This window comes from Phoxinus phoxinus (genome assembly GCF_949152265.1).
Source record: "Phoxinus phoxinus genome assembly, chromosome: 13".
NCBI lineage: Eukaryota > Metazoa > Chordata > Actinopteri > Cypriniformes > Leuciscidae > Phoxinus > Phoxinus phoxinus.
In genome coordinates this window covers 10,871,040-10,897,018 of record NC_136888.1, presented here as the reverse complement: position 1 = coordinate 10,897,018, position 25,979 = coordinate 10,871,040, and the positions used below count along the sequence as shown (strand labels likewise).

The following is a 25,979-nucleotide window of genomic DNA, read 5'->3' as shown; positions in this document are numbered from 1 at the left end:
CAAAAATGACATGAGGGCGAGTAATTAATAACAGAATTTATATATATTTATATATATATGTATATATATATATATATATTATATATATATAGCATATCATTTTGGGGTGAACTATCCCTTTAACATATGATCGATCGCTCGCATACACAAGGCTCTACTCATTTCACATGTTGAAGAGGTTAGCCAATCATATCAGAGATGATATAAATATGGAAGTCTTAATGATTGTAATAAAAAACCTTGACATTAACATTATAAACCTAAGATTGTTGGGATGTGGTGGATTGTACCTATAATAGCAGCAGCTTGTGTGGTTTTGATGAGAGGAAGTGTGCTGTCATACGCTTCTTTAGGGACGTAAACAAAGCGTTCTTTAAGTTTGCTCTTCTTCAAGAGGCGGTGCAGCTCGTTCAACAGGCCAACCCACTTGGTTCTTTCCTGATCGCTGTCGGCCAGGATCAAGATGGAGCATTTCTTATTGCTGGATGAGGAGAGCTGTGACGCTGTCACCTGCAGGAGAGGAAGAGGAATACAACTTCAAAGTTTATCACCGAACACAGGTACAAAATTATTTTCTTAAATTACAGTACATAACTAATATTACCAATATGAAAATAAAATATTGTACTCACCCTGAAAATACAGGGAATGTCCTTCCTGTTCGCATGAATGACATCTGATGCCAAAACTGAGCTAACTGAAAATTCCTCGTCCCTGCGAACAAAGAGAATGATTTAGATGTCATGCAAACACAGTCAAAGACAGGCCCACATGTTAGTTTTGAAGTCCTCACTGACCTCATGTCAATAACCTGGTTCACCGTGACACCAGGCTGAGCAGCTTTGCCCTCTGGGAGATCATATAAGAAGAGCTTGAAGTCACAGACCACAGCGACGGACCTCTGCCACCCCTTCTTCACACCTAATGGATTCGGTACCTAAAAGAAAAGATCTCAGAATTAGTTCTCAAATAACTGATAACAAAACTGTCCAACTTAAAAGGGTTAGATCAACCAAAATGAGAATTCTGTCATTAATTATTCACTCTCATGTCGATCCAAAACCGTTCTCCGGAACACAAATTAATATATTTTTTATGAAATCTGAGAAATCATCATTTCTGTCCCTCCGTTGACAGCTACACAACTACCACTTTGACGCTTAAAAAAAAGTTCAAGAAGAGATAGCAAAACTAAATATGAATTAAGCGGTTAAGTCCAAATTTTCTGAAGAGACATGATCGCTTATATGATGAAAATATTTTTGGCTTTTATATATAAACTTGACATGCAAGAACCAATGAGGGTCATTCTGGTGTTACGCAGCACGTTTGAGCTTCAGCAAGAACCAATGAGGGTCATTCTCGTGTTACGCAGCACGTTTGAGCTTCAGCAAGAACCAATGAGGGTCATTCTCGTGTTACGCAGCACGTTTGAGCTTCTGCAAGAACCAATGAGGGTCATTCTCGTGTTACGCAGCACGTTTGAGCTTCTGCAAGAACCAATGAGGGTCATTCTCGTGTTACGCAGCACGTTTGAGCTTCAGCAAGAACCAATGAGGTTCATTCTCGTGTTACGCAGCACATTTGAGCTTCTGCAAGAACCAATGAGGGTCATTCTCGTGTTACGCAGCACGTTTGAGCTTCTGCAAGAACCAATGAGGTTTGTTCTCTCACGTCAAGCAGGTTCGGTTGAGCTTCTGTTTGTGTTCGCTGATCAATATGTATATGTGAATAAAAGCCTAAATTCTGTTCATCATATAAAGCGATCGTGTCTCTTGTGTCTCGTGACTAGATTTTACGATTAACTTTTTGAAGCATCTGTGGTAGTTGAGTAGCTGGAGGGACAGAAAGCTCTCAGATTTCATCAAAAAGATCTTCATTTGTGTTCCGAAGATCAACGAAAGTCATTTATTATAGAATTTTCATTTTTGGGTGAACTATCCCTTTTATTATATTATATTTTTATTTATATATATTATTTATATTATAAGTAGAGCAATACTGCCTTGGGTGACAGACTATTTTTTAAAGCTAAAACATTATAGGTTGAAATTATAAATTAATACTAGTCCATTTTCCAGGAAGATAAAAAAATTATGTTTAATTGCTAATAGTCACATTAACAGTAATAGTTTTGATTACAAAAAATGAATGAAGATTTAAACTAAAGCATCTAACCTTGACGTGGCCCTCATAAGCTGTGCCGATGCCCTTCTGGGGGTCGATACCCAGCGGTCCTTTGGTTTGATCCGGTGGGATCGGGCACACGGCAGGAGCTTTGTCCGCACACGTCACATGACAGGAGAAATTACAGACTGCAGGAGGAGGAGAACGAGGTGAATGCCAATCTTAACGTCATTCACCATTTCCATGACAACCTCAGCTGAGCCCTTACCTTCACACGTACAGCCCTGCCGAATGATTCCCACCATTAGAGAAGTACACTGGTTACACTTAGTGGCCGTACTGAAGGTCTTCACCACGAATTGATGGGCCTTTGGCTAAAAAGAGCAATTTAGAAAATTATAAATTACAACACATTACAAAATATAAGATATGTTTGACTGGCTGATATGAAAGTAGTTGTAGAATGTGAGAGAAATGAATTACTTTAGGTGTGCTGTGACCACAGCTACTGTATCGAACGGGTGTTTGAGCGCCTCGTTGTGGCTGATCTACCTGCTGGAAACAGTCACGGCTATTAGTCACAACATGCTAACATCCTATCAGAAATGTTAAAGCATCATCAGCACCGTCTCTTTTTCTAAATGAGTAAAGCTTTGTTCCAAAACCTGCTGAGCTCCCTAACTAGACAGTCTAAATTCTAACCACATTATAAGGTGGCATCTTATGTGTCTGTACTGGATAAGGCAATCCCTGAATACACTGCAACAAGCTCTGTCATTTAACTGTCATCCGAAATGGCAGTTAAATGGACTAAGTTTCTGAGTTTTAGTGTTGCTAAAGGGGTCAGACATTGTGAAGTCACCTCTTGAGACTCCTGCAAATCGCTGGTGGTTGAGGGCGAGCGAGAGTGTGACGTGACCTGGGATCTTCCATCTTCCTCCCGGGATGGTGTGTTGGACAGGCTGAAGTTATCGATGGAATCAATCTATTGAGAAGGTTAGAGAAAGGAAACATTTAGGGAACCGATCCAGCTGTACTATGAACTATGAGCAGCAGATGGAAAGCATAATGCGTTTAGACCCAAGACATGCCAGCTAAACATAACAACTGACTCTTTGAAAAGACATCATGCACATTAGCAGCATTTTGACAGGACAGACTCAAACAACACGTCAATGATGCTTGACGGGAACAAGAACCGAGAATGCAGAGAAATCTGAAACGCAAACACCTCATGTCTGTTTCACAACAACAAGCTTCACAGTAGTTTAGAAACAGCAATTCTTTATATGCAAAAGTGAGTTAAAAGTTGAGTCATCCAAACCTCAATTGGTAATGCAAGAGGAATGGAATAAAATGTTTGCATGTGTATTAGCTACAGAAAGTGTCAGTTTGCAGTCCAAATGCTCATGATGAAGAAGAACTGAGGTGGAATTGACCCTGAATGTGACAAATAAGCATGTGCACACAAAAGACCCTCTGGGAAGTGTAGATATGTCGCTTCTGCCATGCAGACCGCAGACATGCATCAAAGTCACGCGATCAAACCAACAGAGATGAACCACTGCACCAAACAACAGAAGGAGCTTACACGTCTGCCTTTGCCGGATGGCCCACAGGCAGTGGAGTGCTTCATCACAGACAAAAACAGACAGAACGAGAGAAATAAATAAAAAGAGAGCAGACAATATATGAACACAGAGAAAAGGATTTGCACGTTTAATCGATTTTAAAATGAAGGTCTCAAAAGCCCAGAGGTAATAATCGAGAACGTATTTCAGCCAGTTATTTAATCCACAGTAAACCATGTAAAGACAGAGAATATAAGAGGAAACATAAATATCAATAAATCATTATTTTCTGATTTACAAATGAAAAAGCAGTCAGAATTAATTAATGTTTTAAAGTAAAAAATGCTGCAATTTCATTCTAAAATGAAGCCACATGCCACGGTTTCAAAACACCTACGTCAAACTGATCCATGGCGGTGGTTGGAGCATTGAGGAAGGCCAGGAAGGAATTCTGGGAGTCTTGGTGCTTGACCCCTAGAACACATAACATGACTTAAATGTCCCATACAAACATATACACCATCTAAAATAGCAGGACATTTTGCCAGATTTATTTCAAATGTTCAGGCTTTTACCTTTAGACAATCGCAGATTCTCAGTTTCCAGTTTCAGCCTCTGGATCTCTGCCTGCAGGTCCTGGTTCTTCTTCTCTGAGTCGTCCAGGTTACTGTGCAGAACAGAATCAGACACAATGTAATGACCATAACCTGATTCATTTTCCAATTTATGGCCATGTTTAGATCAACAATGCTGGCCACTGGCCAATTAACCTTTTACTGAATTATTAAAGTCACAATGAAACAGAAGAATCAACAGATTTTTTTTTTTCTGTATTGTGACGTACATCCGAGTGCAACAGATATCAAAAAAGAAAACAAATCTAGGGAACAGTGTGTGTGTGTGTGTGTGTGTGTGTGTGTGTGTGTGTGTGGTATACAACTCAATCATCAAATTATATTTTCTGAATAAAACTGGGAATTGGCCATCATGCTCTTTTAGATATCGACATTGGTCAAACAAACCCATATCGGTTGACCATTATTTGGGATTCTTACCAGCTATTCACTGGCTTACCACGTATAACCAAGCTTACGATTATATTTCATATTTGAAACCACCAATGAAATCCGACAACAACTGTCTCATGAATTTAGTTTCTAAACAAAAAATCATGACAAAAAACTGAATTGTTCATGCTGGAGCAGCCAATGCAGTCATAAACACACGTCTCAGAACACTGACTGTTTTTATAGCAACCGGAGCTTTTAACAGCAGCTGCAGTGACGCAGTGACTTTACCAGTTGGCAATTGGCTCTTGTACTTAGAAGCGATATTGCTCGTTGAACTTTCTCCCATTCATAGTAATACGAGTGCACCATCTTTGTATATCTAAAGTGTTTGTTAATACCCATCAACTCATTTCATGATGTACCGACAGGTACATCCTACTGCAAGCTTTAAAGGAGAGATGTGATTTACCACTCAGTGGCCATTTGGGACGCCTTGACTTTGTTGAGCTCATCCTGGATGGTTTGTTTGGCTCTAATCTCGGCATCCAGTGCAGACTGCAGCTCCAGACGGGCAGACATGTCCAGCTTAGCAAAACGTCTAACCTTCCATGGCATGTCCTGGAAAACCAGAAGAAAAGATAATTAAACATCTACTGGGTCTCAATGCAGTAAGATTTGGTGCCATTGAAATCCTTTAAATTAAAAAAAAGGTCAATGTTTAGAATAAACTTTATTATTAACTCATGCTAAAATGCATTCCTAAAACTAAGCACTAAGTTTACAGTCAAGATCAAAGTTTTGGTCTCTTACAGTAGCACGTGCACCCAGACTGGTGTTTCTCAGGCCTTCCAGTTCTTCTGTCATCTTAGTAGCCAAAGCCTGCAGATATCCTCGAGCATCTTTCTCATCACTGACCCTGAGAGAGAAAAACAGATGTTCAGAACCACACTTACCAAACATGACCACAAGATGGCCCCACGGCCACGCAAATACCAAAGGTTTGGTGCCAAAGAAGCAGCAGTGAACAAACATTGAATTACAATTATGCAGAGGAGTAGCTTAATAACCATTATTTCACTTTTTAATTACATTTTAGAGTTTTTAGCCTTACAGCCGTGATTTTAAAACCAAGAAGAAGCTTTTCAAGCAGAAGTTTCAAGCAATGGACTGAACAAACAGGAAAGTGGAGATCTTTTATGGCTAGTTTTATGGTAATCTGCCTTTCAGCAATGACTACTGGGCAAATGTTATGTCGCATAATTAATATTCTTTATTCAAGCTGCTGAGGTTAATAATATGTCCCCATACTCTTTTCAGATCATTCCTACACTCCAGCACTTTGGGTCCAAGGTCTAGATTTGTATATACTGCCAAATGAACTGATGCATTAGGGGATGCAATTTTTGTTAAAAATATTTTTTCTAAAAACACAAGTCAATTTGTTTTGGAAACGCAAACTGATTGTGTATGTTTGAAATAGCTACTCTTGGGGATAACATTTCTGGAAAATAGCTAATAAAAGCTAATTAAAATAAAAAAAGCTTTTTATGAAGAAATTATAATATACACTGCCTAGCCAAAAAATAAGTTACTGTTTGGATTTAAAAAGGCAAATGCTTAAGAGTCTATGATTGGATCATTATTGCAGTGATTATTATGTTTCTATCATGTTATATGTTTGGCAACAGATCTTCTAACCCTAATTTATGGAGTGTGTAGCTTTTCATTTCTTAAACAACCATCTCTTGATAGAAATAACATCTCAACATTTATTTTCATCAAGAGCCTGATGAATCTTGACATTGTCATACTAGAATATGGCCATGACGTGTCTTCCTACATCATTGTTTAAGAAATGAAAAGCTACAAACTACATAAATTAGGGTTACAAGGACTTTGACAAACATATAAAATGATAGAAACATAGATAGAAACAAATGATAGAGTCCAATCATAGACTCTTAAGCATTTGCCGATTTAATTACAAACAGTGACAAAGCCCACGTCTTGTGGAGAATTCCTTTGATTTTTATTGTTCAATTAACATTTGATAAATATCATTATATAACACACTAGGCCATTCTAGTAATGAGTTTGTGTGTTTAGCACCTCAGCAGACTACATAGTGAACTGTAATGCACACAGCAAAGACAACTTGAAGTAATTACACTAACAATGGAACTGAAAAATGGCTTTTATTTCTTATTTGATGATAAATCAGTTTTCTCTGAATCGAAGCATGACCGGATACATCAGAATAAAGTCTAAGAGCACTGATTCCAGATTAAAATGCGATTAGACAGCAAGGTAAAAGCATGTGTGCGTTTCTCACCATTGAATGATTTCTGTGATCTGGGCTTCCCAGTGGGCCACACTCTCTTTCTTATCAGCCAGTTCTCTCATTTCCTCCTCCAGCTGTTTGTTACTGCTGCTCAACTTCTCAAACGAGGACGTCGTCTACACACACAATAAAACATGTTATTGAATACACTACATATTAAAAAGTTTTTTTATTTTTATTTTTATTAACACGTTTATTTAGCATGGACACATTACATTGATCAAAAGAGACAGTAAAGACTATTCCTAAAATAATTCTGATAAAAATGTATCACGGTTTTTACAAAAATATTAAGCACCATGACTGTTTTCAACAATGATCATAAGAAGAATGATTTCTGAAGGATCATGTGACTGAAGACTGGAGAAATGATGCGGAAAATTGAGCTTTGCAACACAGGAATAAATTAAATATATCAAAACAGAAAGTTATTAAGTTGCTAAAATAGAAATGTACATTGCAATAGTATTTCACAATATTATTGTTTTTAATCAAATTAATGCAGCTTTGGTGAGAATAATGTACGTCTTTCAAAAGCATAAACCGACCCCAATGATGTTTTGAATGCAAGAACGGATAATGGCGTGTTCACACCAAACGCAAATGTATTATTTGAGTGAGTAGATTACATACAAAGTCAATGCAAAGACGCAAATTTGCGACGCGTTTGCCGCGAACGCCTGATATTCGCCTCAATCACGTCTTCCGCGCAAGTTGAAAAATGTCAACTCAAGCGGATAATTCACATGACGCTTAGTTGCGCAAGCCAATCACCGAAGAGCTCATTGATACGTCCGGTTACTATCACTGCTGTGTGTGAAGACACTCCTTTTTGCACAATGTTTTTATTCGCGCGAGGAATGTGGAAAAACAAGAAACATCCCACGAGTAATCTAGAGCGAGTAACGCGATGCGAATATATACTTCGCGTTTGGTGTGAACGCACCATAAGATTATATAGTACTTTCTTATGAACGAATAGTCATTCAGTCAACCCACAGACTTGATTCTAAAAAATGTAGCTTAGCACATCCCTAACCCAGCCATACATTTCATTTCAGTAAACAGAAAATAATTCTCATTTGAGGGTTTCACTCCTGCACAACCCAATTAACACAACAGGCTCGAAAACATGCCATCATCATTTCAGAAAATCACTAACCAATACGGCAATTTGAAGGGGCAGATGTAATTAAACGGACCAGAGATTCAGAGCCTGCAGGATGGACCACCATGCAAAGCCACCCGTGTCCCTCTAATACCCTCTCCATTTCCACCCCTAAACCACTAAGAACCACGAAACGCTCATGAATAAACATGACCCCCTCCGTCTGCAATGCCTCAGTTGACTTCGCAGTAAACATGTCTGCTAGTACACATTTATCCACTCTATCTTAAGCAAGAGCTGGTGAGGTTGACCACCCCATAATTACACTTGCATTATTCAACATTTTCATTTAACACCGCGCTCTGACCGGAGTGCTGAACCCTCGCAGTGGTCCTCGGGATAACCGTTCCAGATTCCTGTCTGTTGATCAGCATATTTCCCTGTGCTTACACAGGGGGGGGAGGATGCTGACTGACTTCCCAGTAAAACATTGGCATGGTGGACCATGTCTTCAGCTCAACACACTCATGGAAAGACTCAGTCCGCAAATGGCAACGGCATGTTTTCTTTCTTTCACAACTGAGTGCTGCCCTCCAAGGGTCCTTCTCTAAACATCTCTTTGCGTGTGTGTTTTTTTTGCCGTCAGCCTCATTGAAAGCAGTTACGAACCGCCACACGCACATGGAAGGCTGTCTTTTAACCACTCTGTGTGCTTTACACTCCATTTGAAGCGCTCAGAAACGGTACCAAGAATTAATTAATGGTTTTAACAAAGAGCATCAACTCTGACCACTAAGAAGCGAAGCCTCCTGTCATCTTCAGCGTAAAGACCACATCAAAAGTGAAGTGGAATCTTTGACTTCAGTAATATGAGAGTTGGAGGTTGTGGTTTCAGGATTGTGGGCTGATGTGTTAGTGTTGCACAGCATCCTGGAGCCACAGTAGTGTCATAGTATCCAAGCCTAAAAATACTGGTATGCCACAAATTTTTCAAATTGTAGTAGTTTTACTATATGAAACAGTTTATGCAGTAGCTAAAATTGTTTGCACACTAACAGTTTAACTTGAATCTAAGGCATGTATAAAATACTGTAAAACAATAAACATGACAAGCACAGTCGCCTGTCATTCGAGAAGACTAATTCCGGTATTTAACACCTTGAGTCTATATTGTAGTTTGTTTTGGATGAACAAGAGTGGTGGACAACATTTTTTTGACAATGGTTCCTCTCTCGAGTTTTTGACTATAATAGAATTGGCCATGGACCCATTTAACATTGGAGTCAATGGGCATGTCCGAAAATGTCATTAAAACAGCCAATAATGTTTGTTTACAAAACTGTTAAACTCACCGAGTGGTTAGTGGTGTTCGTTGATGATTATAAACAATATATCGTCGCAATATATGATTCCAATCCGTTTATTTTGCTATAGTGGAACTATTTTTTCAGACACTTCACAACCGTGTAACTTCCTCTCAATATTTGAATCTGAAGCGTTAGCACACTCCCGACCACTTGATGGCGATAACCGATGTTTATGTCTCGCGGGACACTCACGGTCACAGTCGAGTTCAACTTTATATTGCACTGGTCAGTGGTCACGTCTTTCAATATGGTTAGAATTTGTGCGGTCAAAAACTGCGGTAAAGTTCCTAAAAAAATTATTGTTTATTTCGCTTACTCTCCCGGAGCACAGTTGCTCTGCTCGCTAGCCTTAAGAGAAACGGAAGCGAGCAAAAAGACTACATCGACCAAATGTAAACAGCCCCCTTTCCGTTTCCGGTAGCGCATTTATATTAACGAGCACTCAGTCCTTCAACAGAACTCAATGGGATTTTACAAAATGACGAATAAAACACGACAGAAACTGTATTTCGCAACACTTTTTGTTTCTGGAACATCAACGAACACCACTAACCACTCGGTGAGTTTAACAGTTTTGTAAACGAACATTATTGGCTGTTTTAATGACATTTTCGGACATGCCCATTGACTCCAATGTTAAATGGGTCCATGGCCAATTCTTTTATAGTCAAAAACTCGAGAGAGGAACCATTGTCAAAAAAATGTTGTCCACCACTCTTGTTCATCCAAAACAAACTACAATATAGACTCAAGGTGTTAAATACCGGAATTATCCTTTAAAGGGATAGTTCTCCCAAAAATTAAAATTCTGTCACTAATTACTCCAAACCTGTAAAACTTTCCTTGATCTTCGGAACACAAATGATCTTTTTGATGAAAACTGAGAGCTTCTGTCCCTCCACAAACAACAGCCACTTTGACGCTTTAAAAAGTTCATAAAGAGATCACGTAAAACTAATCCATATTGAGCGGTTTAGTCCAAATTTTCGAGATTGAATTTAAGCTTTTATTCCTATATAAACATTGATCAGCAAACATAAACAGAACCGAACCTGCTTGCCGCGCAAGAACAAGCCTCATTGGTTTTTGATGAAGCTCAAACGTCCTGCGTAACTTGAGAATTAACCTCATTGGTTCTCACATGGCAAGTAAACATGCTTGAGCTTCTGTTTACCACAACTGATGTGTGAGTTGATGAATGTTTATATGAGAACAAAAGCCAAATTTTAATCTGTTTATGATATATAAAATAAATATCTATCTATATCTAATAATATTATTTAGATATCTAAATAATATCTAAATAAATATCATATAAAATTTGGACTAAACCGCTCAATTCACATGGATTAGTTTTACGGTCTCTTTATGAACTTTTTGAAGCGTCAAAAAGGCAGTTGCATAGCTGTCAATGGAGGGACAGAAGCTCTCAGATTTCATCAAAAATATCTTCATTTGGGTTTCGGGATCAACGACAGTTTTACAGGTTTGGAGCGACACGAGGGTGAGTAATTGAGTAATGACAGAATTCTCATTTTGGGTGAACAACCTTTTTAAGATGACAATATTCACCGCCCTCTAAAAAACAACAACAACATGAGTGGCACTGACATCATTCAGTTGGTGTAATATTGTGAGATATAATTTAAACCAAGCGATCGATTTTACTTCTATAATGTGACGTTTTTGTGAGAAAATGATTAGGTGTGAAGATCTGATTGTATCGCACATCTATTTGCACTTCTGGCTCTATCATCCTGAAGTCAATGGTTTCTTTGAATGGGTGTTTGGTTAAATGCCTGAAATGAGGTCTGTGGTTAACACCAGTTCAAGATATGTTCACGTTTTATTCTACGACATAAAATACATCAGTAATGCCCTGCTCATGAGTTTTTAAGCTTTCATTTGTATTACTTGAAAAGGTGGTTACGGTACTTAAATGTGGCTAAATGGGACAGTGGGGAACATTAAACGTCGTCACGTCGACGAGGAAAACCAATTTAGTTAACTTTTACATCATCGTTGTTTATCCTCACACTCTACAAACTAATCTAACTCAAACTTTCCAAGTTGTAGATCTGAAATAAAGATTGGTGGTGACATTTAAGTCATGTGATCGTGGTGTAGTTTATAGCTATTTATATATATATTCTGATGATTGTTTTAGGCTTAACATTTCATAAAAGTAGTGTTCATTTGTGCTAATTATCCTGTTAAACAACACATGTAAAATCATAAACTTGTGTTGGTCACAGAGCTAATTTTCTGCAATAATCCAAAATCCAATGGAAAAAACTTTGTCTTTTTGTCAAGGGAATCTGGGTGATGCTAACTTCCAGGAAGCCAAAAAAAAAATGTCAATATGACTTTCCTAAAACAATGCCTAAATAGATATTTGGATATTGGTTAACATTATGCAATTGCCTGCGGTGCCAAAGGGACATCAATGGAAAAGCAAAGTCATTTCCGAGTTAAGAGCAATATATTTCATGTTTTAGAACGATTATAAAAACATTTTTTCTTTGAAATAACCTGCATCAGTACATTAAGTAAATAGGCTGAACTCCTGAATTTCATGTTGACACTCAGTTATCGTGACAGCCCTAGGAGTGTGTGAATGTTCACCTTGTCAAGTTCACTGGAAAGTTTCTTGTTCTCCTCTGACAGCAGCACTCGCTCTCTCTCATACTTCTGTTTGTACTCGGTCTCAAACTCCTCTCGTTCGCTCTGACTGTGAGGGTGACATGATTTATTGAGCATCAGGGTTACTCAGCATCCAACACACACTGCCAACATGTGAACACAAGCCAAACTCCATAGCTTATTTTAAAGAGGTCATGATCTACACTATATTTCATTTCCCCCCCTTAAGACCACTTACAATGTTAGTCAAGGTTCCTTGCACCACAACTGATTGTAATTTAGTTTTACATGACCCTCTCTGGCCCTTAGACTTATCAAGTAGAATAATACATTGTGGCGTTTAACAATCTCTTGTAGTAAGATCAGTACCCCTCTCTGCGGGTCTTCTCAAGCTTGTCTTTGAGCATCATGATCTCTTTCTTCAAGGTGAGCTGCTGCCCCTCTGCTTCCCGCAGCTCCTTCTTCACGTTCTTCAGTTCGTTGCCATGTTGCAGTTCCCTGCGCGACAGCTCTTCCTCATAGAACAGACTCTTCTTCTCCAGGTCTGCTCGTAATTTACTGAGCTCCTGGTGCTGCTCAGAGGACCCAACGCTTGGAGAACGGCCCACCTGCTTCTGCTGCTTCACGACACAGGGAAAAAAGGAGATCGTCAAAGACATGTATACAGATCATTTTAAGCTAGATTAAATGAATAAATGTGACAAATGAATGTTTTGTGATGAATATGCATAAAAACCTACTCACAACATAACATAATTTACTAATTAAATCAATGGAATCATTCAGAAATTTTATTAAAAATTAAGATAAAATAATTAATAAAACAATGTTATGTTATTAACAATTAATTAAATTGATTAACTACAATACAATAATGCATTAAAATGAATGGGGGAAAAAACTAATTAAATAATTATAACAAGTAAATTAACAAAACACTATATTAATGTAAAAAAAAAAAAATGTTGCACACTTTCCAACGACTTGATATTTTTACTAATAATTAATGTCATTATACATTTAGGATTTAAGTTTAAATTTCACAAAAAAAGCTAAAAATTTAGCAAAAAGCTGAGAAAAACGTATAGGTTGCACATATACCTCGTCCTGGGGTGACATTTCATTCTGTAATATTAGGCGGTTTTGATTTACATGCCGTTTAATGTTGATGATCGCATTATTTTACATATGCATCTGCTTGCATATGATATCGCTTGTTTCTGCTGCTTCTTCAATGGCAGGGAAAGAGTTAATAAAAGCTAACCAACAGACATCACACAGCACTCTTAATTTTCCGTGCGTGTCGCATTGTGCATAAAACCCCCTTTAACAGTGGCAAAACCACTAACAGCTTTATATTCAGAGAAGATGTGTGTTTGTGTGCATAAACCTTTATTCCCTCCAGCTCGTCTTCCAGTTGTCTGCTGTACTGCTCACTGCGTTCCCTCAACTTCTTCTCTTTCTGAGCTTCAGCAGACCGCTCTTCAGTCTGGACCTCCATCTACACACACACACAGACACAGAGTTTACACATGTAAAAAACAGACTCCTCTGATCGGCCGTTCTCCTCCTCCACACTGACCTCTTTCTTGGCCCGCTCAGCTTTGCGCACATCCAGCCGAAGCGCTTCCACCTTCTGATTGAGGGAATCCATCTCCTCCTCTTTGTCCCGAAGCTGTCGGGAGAGTCGTTGCTTCTGTGACCGCAGCTCTGTCACCCTCTCGCTCACCTCGGCAAACTCCTGCATGGCCATTTTCCTCTGGCTGTCTGCCTCTTTCAGCTCCTTCCCCTGAGCCTTCAGCTTCTCTGAGGAGTCCTGCAGGCCCTACAGACAAACAGCAAACAAAGTTGTACAAAAGATTGATAAAAATATTTATTAAATAACTAATTACTATTAATAATTGTATTATACATTATAATTAGGGATTATAATGATGCTGTGATACTGTGCTTGTACTCATAATGTGCTCCGATACCAACAACCAATACCACGCAGCGTGTTCAGTCTGTACTGCTTGTGGCAAAGAAAAACCGACAATAGAGCAAACAGAATGGAGATATCTGAGATGTATTGAATTAATGGTATGTTAAACAGATTAAATATTTATGCCTATATAGCTGCTGTGCGTGAGCTGATAAACGAAATGCGCAGTGGATTGAGCGTGCAGCAGTGCAGTCTTGCGAGCTTGTCGATCGCACATCCCCTTTTCACAGACATCACTGGAAAGTTTGTAGTCGGATATGTGAATAGCAAAGAAGGTAAAATGAAGCACATATTACTAACGTTAACTGATGGTAAAGGGAGAGAGGGAGAGGGAGAGGGAGAGGGAGAGAGGAGAGAGAGAGAGAGAGAGAGAGAGAGAGAGAGAGAGAGAGGGAGAGGGAGAGGGAGAGGGAGAGAGGAGAGAGGAGAGAGAGAGAGAGAGAGAGAGAGAGAGAGAGAGAGAGAGAGAGAGAGAGAGAGAGAGAGAGAGAGAGAGAGAGAGAGAGAGAGAGAGAGAGAGAGAGAGAGAGAGAGAGAGAGAGAGAGAGAGAGAGAGAGAGAGAGAGCACTCTTGATTGCCGATTGCTTGATCAGCACACTAGAGGATGGATACCGATCCGAGCCCGACAGGCCGGGCCGGGTTCAGATAGATATTTAGAAATTATGTTCTGGCTCGGACACATCAGCGCGATGAGGCATTGAACATTTTAAATTTAAAACAGCTTATAATGTAGGTAGCCAATGTGCCTGATGCTTTCACTTGATGCAAACGTTCATTTTTGTGATTAAAATACATGTAAAATATTACCATAACATCTGTCTTCCTGTGTGCGGAAATTTGTTTATGTAGCCGTGACAACGAAACACGTGCATGCGCGCCTGTGTTAAGTGCGCTTGTTGCTCCGTGCGCGCTGATGCGCTCATCCTGTTGACATTTCCGAATGCCTTCCTACAGTTGCTTAATAAAAGCGGGCTTTCCACACAAACAAACGTACATGTGTCATTAGTATGAGAAAAAAATGGGATTTTAACTGTCAGTCTCGGGTCGGGCTCGGACATAAATATCTTTATGTCTGACGGACTCGGGTCAGGTTCGGTTACTGCTCTGTTGGATGCGGGCCGGGCTCGGACAGAACAATTCGACCATATCCGCACTCGACAGCACACACGAGTCATTTCGATTAAAATGAAATCGTATATGAAAGTAAAAAACTTGAACTGTTACATGATTTATTTATAACAAGTGGTTCCCTACATTATTACAAGACATTTACAGGACAAAAAGTTTACTGTGCACAAACATCCGAAGCGTGCGCCCAGAAAGCCGCGTCTCAGACAGCGATTGAATTCTCTTTCACGTCTTCTTGCGTTGAACTGACGAATTCACACAAAATTATGTAAAAACACCCGTCTTTACGAGTATCCAAGTAAACATAGTTGGTTATGTCTTAAGTGAACCGTTGAGAAAATAAACTCATGTGTACCAGTATCCGTGCATTTGGTCTTAAAGGGACAGCAGCTTAATAAACCGCCTGCTGTGTTTTAAATTAATCAAACAAACAACAAAGGACAAAGAAATCACACACTGCTCTTGACTGAATGACTTTTGTAACTTTAATAAAGATTAATCTATATCTAATTTATACAGTGAAGACTATGCAGTGTTGTTTTACATTTGATTACTTTATTCAAATTCTATAGCTGAAAACTAGTTAGAACTTCCTGAAAATTACCTTTATTGTATTTATTTGAACTATCTGTAATTGGATCATTTGTTCTTATTTTATTACTGACTGTTTACTTGTTTTGGAATGTTTTAAATTTACAATAATTAGGCTAGCAGTTTTTGTTGTAGTATCAAAATTGTAATAGAGGATTGTAATATTTCACAGGAATCTAGACATTTGAACCACTGACCCAACCAGACCAGTCAAAAACAAAAACAAACTTAGCACTGAGCCCTACTGAAGCAGCTCTACACGTGTGCTGTGCTATTACATGAAAGATAAAATATGATAGGAGCAATATAATAAACAGTGAAAGTAACAGAGGCTTGAACAACAGCCTCGTTCTGGAAAAACTGGTATCAGTGCATTCCTACCGTAATTATAATAATACAATAATCTATTACAATTTATAAAAATAAAGATGAAATACTTAATTTAAATTAAATTTAAATGTATTATTATTTTACACACTTTTATACAGACTTGTTTATTAACATAAAACTTATTTAATGAACATTTGAGTCAACCATATTGCAGTGGTTGCCTATTTATAAAAGTTCAACAAAAGTTGAGGTGAATTTTATCATCTTCTAAATTATTCTAATCAGTGAAAATGAATCAGATGCACACAGCATAACATGATACATCATTATACCTCTCAAGAGATATTATGCAGCGCTTTCAAACTAATCTTTAGTGAGACATAGCTTGTGTGGAGTTGGAGTTGTACCTTCTGCAGGTCATCTCTTTCCTGCTTCATGCTCTTGAGCTGTTTCTCTAGAGATCGGATCTGTTTGGAGGAGTCTTCCAGATCCCTGCGGGCAGAACTGGCCTGTTCGAACGTCTGCTCCACATGTCCTGTATCTGAAAGGGGGAGGAGAGAGACAAGAATACATGGAAGGGGCACAAACAACAATGCGAGACATTAAAAACATTGTGTTTATGAGATTCAGTTGAGACACAACTGTAAATGTCATGTACAAAACAAACATGCATTTCTTGGTATGAGGAAAAAAGCAGCAATTTATGTTGATCAAAATTGTTAGTAAAACCTCTATAAACATAAAACGTTTAGTGACATGAAGCAAAATGTGTGTGATTCATGTTTATATGAGATTACCTTCGATCTGTTTCCTTAGCATTTCTATCTCCTCCTTCAGTCCACGGATCTCAAACTCTTTGTTGGGGGAAACGGGCCCGTCCACGCTGGAGTACTGCAGCGCCTGAACTGCTTTTGTGGACTCTGAGGACCAGACGACATTACGACTGTCAGCCCGGAAGACTAACAACTCTGTGATTGTTTCAGCAGAAAATAAGCTGAGGACATGAGTGCAGACACCTTGTAGTTTGCGACTGAGCTCCAGTTTTTCCTGCTCCAGACGGCGGATCCTCCGTTCATACGCCTCAGTAGCCAGACTGTCCTCCAGGCCTCGCTGCACGCCCACGTCCATCTGCGTAGGTGCCACAGACTCCCGTAGGCAACCGCGGTCAGACAGCGTACTGTAGGGGAAAACAGGGTCAGGGGTCAAATGATCACACTAGAGCAAACTCTGGCCCTCAAGGTCCACTTTCCTGCAGAGGTTAGATACAACCCTAATCAAACACAGCTGAACAAGCTAATCGAGGTATTCAGGGTTAATAGAAAGATATATGCAGCATGAGTTTGATCATGGTCTGAGTTAGACTGTGTAGGAAAGTGGACCTCGAGAGCCAGAGTTGAGAACTCCAGCACTAGAGACTTCAAGTCAAGATGTCATCAATTTTAGGGGTGATTTTTGTTTTAACCCCTTAAAACACCCCCCTTTTTTTAATAGACATGAAAAAGCACATTCCGAACTTAAATGGTTGTAATTCAAGAATGCTTTGGAATATAGATGTAAGATTGGGCTTGTTTTAAAGAAGACATCTGGCAGATTTTTGTAGAAGTGAAGTAAATGAAGAAAGTTAAACAGAAAAAAAGTTAGAGAAGTTTGAGTTTATGAAAATGTACAATGTTAAACATTTAATTATTCATAATTTAAATATATAAAATATATATTTTCAAAACCTGTATATTTTCCTGTATATATTTTCAGACTCTAAAAATGCAGCAATCAAAGCCAAAAATCTGAACAAGTTGTGTTTATAAGCTTTTAGTAGGGTTGTAAACGATTAATCGCGATTAATCGAATCCAAAATAAAAGTTTGTGTTTACATAATATATGTGTGTGTATTGTGTATAATTATTTTGTGTATATAAATACACACACATGCATGTATATATTTGAGAAATATTTGCATTTATATACTGCATATATATTTTTATATGATTTATATTATATATAAATAGAACTATTTTATATATAAATAACACATTTTTCTTAAATATATACATGCATATGTGTGTATTTATATATACAAAATAATTATACACAATACACACACATATATTATGTAAACACAAACTTTTATTTTGGATTCGATTAATCGCGATTAATCGTTTACAGCCCTAGCTTTTAGTAAGATTTTGTTTGGGCGCAGTACCAAACTTTTTCACTAGTTGACATTACTGCCCATATAAGGGCGCCTCCATTTCCATATGTTGTTTGAGTGACCTGAACCATTATTTTTACAATTTCCATACAATTTATGAAGTAGACATCCTATTCAGTAGTATTGGAAGTTTGGCAGATTTTGAAATGAATTCAACCTCTAAGAAACACGAAAAGAACAGGTATGTGCATTATAGCTCGCTGCCACATCACAAATGGTGAATCTATTATTTTTTTCTTTATATTTAAAACATTTTCAGACCTTATTTTCTAAAATAATTGAATGAATGCTATCTTTTGAACTCTTGGCATGAAAACCATTCTTTCATGATTTTTCATGTTCATCACTATTTCAAAGTAAAGGTCTGAACACGCCTTAGGATTATGAAAATATTCTTGTTGCAAATTGATAAATTACGGCTACTCTGTATTTTATTTTGAAAATCAGTCACCAATATGTAAATAGTCAATATGTAAACTAGAGATTGTAAGCTTTCAAATGATATAGTTTGGTTTAGGTTTAGTATAGGATACTACTGTTTTAAATATGTAATGGCATTATAATATGCCAATATAAGGGGTTGGCCGGATTTGAACCTGCATCTCCAGCATGATCAACTCAGATGAGTTTTACAGTGATAACTTACCAGTTGCTGGTGTAGGTGAAACCTACAAATGGGAGATGGTGTCCTGAGAAGGCGTTGTGGGAAGGAGGTGGCATTGCCTCCTAAACAGAGCAGAGATCATAAGCTGTAGCATCTCTAAAAGATCTGGGTCGGTAACCCAAAGGTTGTGGGTTCAAACCCAACAATGTGTGATCTCATTAGGGTAGGTCAAAAACAAAAGTCCAATATACTACTGTATTCTTGAGGCAGTCGTCATCCACGTCAAAGTTTGAAGTGTCAGATGGGCTGCTGACTTCAGGGATGTAGGGGGCGTCACAGTTGCGGATGTTCTGCCAGTCAATGCCGGAAAAGAAGGGGTGCTGTTTGAAGTCCACAATGCCGTTCTGCCCCAGCCTGTGCTCTCTGCAGCAGATGAGTCTGCGGATCAGGTCTTTGGCATTTTCCGAGACTTCCGTCACATTGGCAGGGAACTGGAACCGCTCCTGCGGGAAACAGGATATGAACAGAAAACCACTTAATAAAGACACAATTGCTGTTGCTTTTATAAAAGTGTTCTGCTTTACAGTGTTAAAGAGGACCTATTATGCCCTTTTACAGTCTTGATTTTGTTTTTGGGGTCTACAAGAATAAGTTTTCATGCTTGAATATTTGATGATTGGTCAACCGCTTCCGCCGTGTTTCAGAAACATCACGCCCATTATCATAACTGCAAGTTTCAACACACTACTAACGCAACTCCACCAAGCTTCGTCCCTTTTTTTGTGTATACCTTGGGCGGGAATAATTTAAATGGGAGTTTAGAAACTATGCTTCATAATACTGAGAATAACTCCCTTTAGAGTGACTTTGTGCTTTGTAACTTTGCAGACCTTTTTTCAAACAACAACATTACACACTAAAGATAAAGAAAGCTGGAAAATCTAAAAAATATTTATAGATCCTCTTTAAATGTGGTCTTAGAAGCTTTGTGTTATGCCTAAAAAGCATTAAGCATTGTAAAATCACTGCAGTGCCTTTCATGGATTATTGTTTTAAAATAACATTGCTATGAGTCTATACCTTGTGGTTCATAATCTTGCCATACGTTTCCACCAGGGACTCTGCATAGAAAGGAGTTTCCCCGTACAGCATCTCGTACATGCAGACGCCCAGTGACCACCAGTCACATTCTGGGCCATATTTCCCTTTCCCGTCCTCCATAGCCTGCAGGATCTCGGGAGAGATGTAGTCTGGAGTGCCCACAGCCACAGAGGACTGCACCTGTGATGACAGAACATGCTGGAAAGCTCAACAGGAGAAAAGGCTGCATATTGCACTCAAAACTGGAACACATATTCTCAATTTACCGTAGTAAGCTTTATTGGACTGGTTTAATTTACACTTGCAGCATATATCGATTCTGCTTTGGAAACAAAGTCGAGTTTACAGGGAACTGGTTGACAGCCATATAGTATTGTCTGCTTTGTTGTCTTAGTCATGTCTGTACTAAATTCTACTAAGATAAATTTTCAGCTATTTAGTCAAGGGTCTAGCTACCTTTTAATAGTCTGTCTAGTGGTTTCTAAACTTTAACTAACATATTTTGGATCAAAAAGACACTTTATATTATATGAAATGCATCCTGGTGTCAATTCAGGACACAATGTCAGGTCTCCACCTGCAGGGCTGTGATGCCTGATAAAGATTTGGTTTTAAACAATGAAACGATTTTGCATGAATGCAATTATTTGCATGAATCTCACAAAACCTGTCAAGAACATGGCTTTTCTTTTTCTTTTTGTCATCAAGTACAGCCAGTCTTTTTTGAGTTTGTTATTACGACTGCAGGAAAATTCAGGACCTGGCATGTTGAGAACAGAAACAGAGAGGGGTTCAGTGTCTGAGCAGATCGCATCACATCCTGTCAGTGAACGAGGCTGAAAGGCAAACTGATCCCTGAAAATGCGTCTTTATTGGCACAACACTCATCACTATAAAATGCAAATTAATAACTCAAGCCATTTCATTGGTTGCAGCCAGCAGAGGTGGGCGTGGCCTAGGGGAACATGTCGGTCAAAGTATTCAGATACACAAAGACCTCTCAGAACACAGACCACATTGAGAGAGAGAGAGAGAGAAAAAAAGAGCTAGAGATATCACTAATGAACAAGGGGGATGATTGGAGCTTCCTGGCCTGGGTTTAAGTGGGCTGAGCTGCCGGAAACCGCCTGTAATGCAGCCTGTGGCAGATGTGTGCAGCTGGAAGAATTTGTGGAAGTGAGGCAGTAAATTAGCTGCTCTCGCTGGCAGTGACACACACTTGAAAACACACGGACATGTGAAGAGAGTTAGGCACACACGTGCGAACACGCAGAGACCACACTCACGCTGCTCTTGTCAGAAGTCGGGGGGATATCCTGCCGAGCTGTCTGCGACGTGCCAGAAAACAGCAGCACATATCAGATCAGGTGAAATACTCACCCCTTCTTCAAAGACAACTCTGAAATACAACTCTGATCAGAAACTGCCTTTCAAACCGAGGGTGTCCTCTGGGTCTCCCATTATTTTATATTAGAACAGTGTGACTACATGATTGAGCTGGAGCCCAATTTCTTCAACGGAATTTTTTTTTTTTTGTTAAGCACAACTCTCAATTTATTGTCCAAGCCCTTGCCATTAGAACACCAGATGAAAGAGCATGTGTCAGGTGACCCAAAACTCTTTTTGTAGCATTTTCTTTAAGGCTGGAATATACACTACAACTTTTGCTCAGGTCTTTTTTAGATGAGTCAACAATAGTTGCAGAAAGTCTGTGCCAGTCTGCAGATTTTCGCCAGTCGTAGTTGACGGATGTCACAGGAAATCGCACAGTGTATGATGGACGCAGACTCCGATTTTTAGCTTCATGTTGATATTTTGAGCTGATTTTAGTACACATATTGTAATGTATTACGCATAGCTACTGAAACAGAAGTGGTCCTCTATGTACCAGTTTTGCAATAAAATACAATACAAATGCAATAACATTAAAAAAGTAAATTAACAGAACATGCAAAACAAACTAGCCTCAATATTTGACTTATTTGCCCAGATGAAACAACTGACTGCGCCACTCACTCCCGTTGTAATCTAATCCATACTGACCGCATCTACCCACCCAAGACTGCATTCAAATGCGCTTGGCATGTTTTTCGATTTAAAAGTCTAGCAGTGTATGACCCTCAGTCGGCAAGTGTGTGATCCCCAGTGTTTCATTGTAACCATTTACAAAGTCGGCAAGTGTACGATGCCTAGTGTTATAAAATCTGTTCGGTTTTTAAAAGTCGTGTAGTGTATTCCAGCCTTTAGTTGTATAGCCTTATATTGTAGACATGCACTGAAACTACGTCACTGGCTTTATTTTTAAGAACCTTAAAAGCGATTTACTTGCAGTACCATTCAAAACTTTGGGGTTGGTAAATTTTTTTAAAAAAATTGCATTTATTTGATCAAAACTATAGTAAAACATAAATATTGTGGAAATGTTATTACAATTTAAAATAACTGTTTTCCATTTTAATATTTTACTTTTTTTTTTTTTTTGTAATGGTAAAGCTGAATTACTCGTCATAGTCATCAGTGTCACATGACCCTTCAGAAATAATTATAATATGCTGATTTGATGCTCAAAACATTTCTTATTATTATCAATGTTCAAAACAGTTGTGCTACTTAATTTTTGTGGAAGCAATTTTTTTTAAACGTGATACTATATTTAGGATTCTTGAATATAATAGAAAGAACAGCATTTCTTTGAAATAGATATTTTTATTTTATTATAAATGTTGATGAATTTAATGTATGCTTGCTGAATAAAATTAGTCATTTCTTGGGGGAAAAACCGCTCCCAAACTTTTAAACAGTAGTGTAACTGAGGCAAAACATTCTTAGGAAAGGGAGTGAACTAAAATATGGGGAAACCAATTCGTAACTTATCGCAAAAAATAGTTGAACACTTATATCACTCTTAAAATATATTATGGATGTCACTGCATAAAGTTCCAAAAGTATTTTCTCATTCACTTTCTCCATAGTGAAATTGAAAATAATTTCTTCAGTAATGGATTATGTAATCCGCAATGCCTCATGGGACTTTTTTAAGTTTTTTTTAAAAAACTTAAAAAGGCATTTACACATTCCTGTTGTAAAGCTTTCAAGCCAAATTGTAGGATCTGTCTGACTTATTAAAACTTCCTCCCCCTGTGAAATATGAGGATTAATATTCTGGTGGTCTTATGTCTGCACATTCCTTGATATTCCAACAACAAACATACATACCGTTCCATCCTCCCTGAGTTTAAGACAGGAGCCGAAATCTGCAAGCCGAATGTGTCCATTCACATCCATGAGAATGTTATCAGGCTTGATGTCTCTGTCAGAGAGAAAACAGAATGACACATTAATACCAAAGATTTGAGATGTTATATGTTGATGTGAAAGAATAAGCCATGAGCTATGTTCAAAAGCTGCCATGGTTATGGGAACACACACACTGACCACATTTACATTACTCTTTGAATGCACAGCAATTTGTTTCGGATACGAGTGCATGCAAAAATACATTAACGTAAATGTAAATATTGCTGTTATTATTGTATTTGGTTTACATGAAGCAAAAATATTTTTGAGGCATGCTACGGCTTAGAGCCAGTGAGGACTTTAGAGAGCTTCTTAATGAGACGGAGCAGTAATTCACAGTGGGCTTCACAGTGGAGACTTGTGTCCGCCCCGTAAATCACCTCTATTCCTGAGAGAGCCACAGAGGAAACGGCTCTGCGACACAGAGAGCCTCCATCCACTCCACATAACACAAGCTCTTACGAGTGGAAGTCAAAACAAACAGAGGTCAGAGATCTGAACCTGTCATTTGCAGGGCAGGATTAGTCTTAATAGGGTATGAGAGGTGTTCTCTGCCCCGTCTGTGACCTGCCCATGGGGCAGCCGGCACTAGAAGCATAAACAAACAGGCATCAAAGTGTCGCAAGTTCATGTCTCCATTACAGCTTATATGAACCTGTGTGTGAGAGAACACGCTCGAGGCGAGAGCGAAACACACACTGTTCTTATTCTCCTTCACGCTCTCGCTCTTGTTCGCCCCTCGTAAATTTGATCCAGGAGGTTGACGTGGAGCAGTAATAAAGACGGAGTGAATGTTAGCATGTGCCTTGTATAGACATGAATTACTACAACACTCGTGAGGTGAGTTTCCTTCAATGTCTCACCCAAACGGCCATGAATCCTGTGACAATGTTCAATGGGCAGTCGTTGTTGTTTTTTAAATAACCATAGTAAAAGCCCTATAGAGACTTATAATGAAAACACAGTTGTGCTAAGAGCTGATGGAAACTTGATACTGAGCTGAGGTGTATCATATTCTACGATTTTTGAAGCATTTTTATATTCCTGAAATTTAAGAAATGAGTCTGTGCAAACTGAATATAAACTGCTACTGAAATAGAAACCAAGCAATCAACAAAACCTCCTGTCGCTTGTGGCGGTCTGTCTACTGGTTACGACAAAAACTCATACCTGGTTAAAACAAGGCTATAATATTAGTAAATGCTTCACCCTAAACAAAATTGTAATTTTCCATAATCTTTTAGACATTTGGAAATGTCTAACGGCTTTTATAATGATATGCAAATTGACTATATTACCATTCAAAAGATTGAAAGAAATTGTTAAAATATTATACTAAAATATTAAAATAAAATATTACTTTTTTACTGTATTTTTTTCCCCAGATAAATAGAACCTCGCTGAGCATTAGAGACTTGCAAAAACATTTTAAAATAAATCTTAATGACCCCAAACTTTTAAACAGTAGAGTACATTATTATCTTTTTATATGCAAAAGAGATTTGAGAGCTAAATATCAAATGCTTCCTCACACAAAGACTTTGTTTAAAGTGAATGAAGTCCTGATCATGTTTTTTTTGTATGTAAAAAGCAGCATAAAAAATTTCAGAAGAACGTAAGTCATATGGGTTTGGGATTTTTTTTTTTTTTTGGGTGAACTATTGCTTTAATGTGCTCATGGTTGTGACATCATAGCCATGACTATATCTGAATGCCTCATTTTTGCAGTTTAGTTTCAATAAATGTTCAGTGCAGACCGGGGTTGTGAACTATAGAGGATTTCGCATTTTAAAAAAAACAAGTTTTTCATGAAATGTCCCCTTCAAAACACTCCTGCTGCGACTCCATTTGAGAGCTAAGGAATGAAAACAAAGAGTACTTTCGTGGTCTACTACAATTTATAGTCATAACTGGGGACTCTTCCAAAAAAAATCAGCACGGGAAGCCTGGACAGTCATGGAGACTTCCTCACAGGGAACACTTCTCTGGGCACATTAAAGAGTCCCTGCAAGCTGTGTGAATCGGATCACTGATTTTATCCTTTAGCTTCACATTTGTCCCAGATGAGGACCTGTGTGGATTTGGCCCGTGTGTGGGTACGGGCACGACACTACACTGGTTTGGATTGCCTCATTAGAGGCCGTGTTTATTTGTTCCGCCCCTCTCCGGCTGCTTTCCCTCCATGTTTCCACAGAGGCAGAGCTACTGTGAAGGGAGGCCGCCTCAGGAGAACAGGCGGAACGGTTCACATGCAAACCAATACAACTGATTACCATGACTCATCTGGTGCTCGAGATCAGGATCTCCTGGAGTCTGTTCTGGGAATAGAGGAAAACGCTGATGACACTCGAAAAATACAGTTTCCCTTCTAACAATCCACATTTAATATCTTAAACACTCATGCACGCCTTCAAATCAAAGCTTGTGTACTACCACTTTCCTTAAAAGGAAAACTGACTTAAAAGACATTCGTTTCTTCTTTAGACAAATATAAAACACGTTGACCTCGCTGAGATTTGAGAAGCAGTCGTCAAAAGGTCAAACCGCTGTTGTGTTGCTGAGGTTAT

The 25,979-nt window shown here is 38.5% G+C and overlaps 1 protein-coding gene across 9 annotated transcripts in view; it reads right to left on the bottom strand.

The window, feature by feature from the left end:
* Positions 1-25,979, bottom strand: part of cdc42bpaa (CDC42 binding protein kinase alpha (DMPK-like) a) — a 75,005-nt gene that overhangs the window by 13,708 nt on the left and 35,318 nt on the right. For 2 of the 9 annotated variants that reach the window (XM_079632580.1, XM_079632572.1), the window contains exons 6-29: positions 23,332-23,425; positions 20,095-20,295; positions 19,266-19,517; positions 19,057-19,136; positions 17,218-17,378; positions 16,999-17,121; positions 16,609-16,742; positions 13,750-13,992; positions 13,558-13,668; positions 12,537-12,787; positions 12,150-12,255; positions 7,041-7,165; positions 5,519-5,624; positions 5,178-5,326; positions 4,274-4,365; positions 4,096-4,172; positions 3,719-3,757; positions 2,990-3,112; positions 2,611-2,682; positions 2,396-2,501; positions 2,179-2,315; positions 798-937; positions 633-714; positions 291-510 (exon numbers count right to left, since the gene is read on the bottom strand). In XM_079632580.1, the coding sequence (XP_079488706.1) occupies positions 291-510; positions 633-714; positions 798-937; positions 2,179-2,315; positions 2,396-2,501; positions 2,611-2,682; positions 2,990-3,112; positions 3,719-3,757; positions 4,096-4,172; positions 4,274-4,365; positions 5,178-5,326; positions 5,519-5,624; positions 7,041-7,165; positions 12,150-12,255; positions 12,537-12,787; positions 13,558-13,668; positions 13,750-13,992; positions 16,609-16,742; positions 16,999-17,121; positions 17,218-17,378; positions 19,057-19,136; positions 19,266-19,517; positions 20,095-20,295; positions 23,332-23,425 (3,224 nt within the window). The remainder of the gene's footprint in view (positions 1-290; positions 511-632; positions 715-797; positions 938-2,178; positions 2,316-2,395; positions 2,502-2,610; positions 2,683-2,989; positions 3,113-3,718; positions 3,758-4,095; positions 4,173-4,273; positions 4,366-5,177; positions 5,327-5,518; positions 5,625-7,040; positions 7,166-12,149; positions 12,256-12,536; positions 12,788-13,557; positions 13,669-13,749; positions 13,993-16,608; positions 16,743-16,998; positions 17,122-17,217; positions 17,379-19,056; positions 19,137-19,265; positions 19,518-20,094; positions 20,296-23,331; positions 23,426-25,979) is intronic. The other 7 variants (XM_079632574.1, XM_079632575.1, XM_079632573.1 and 4 more) reach the window with 6 other exon arrangements.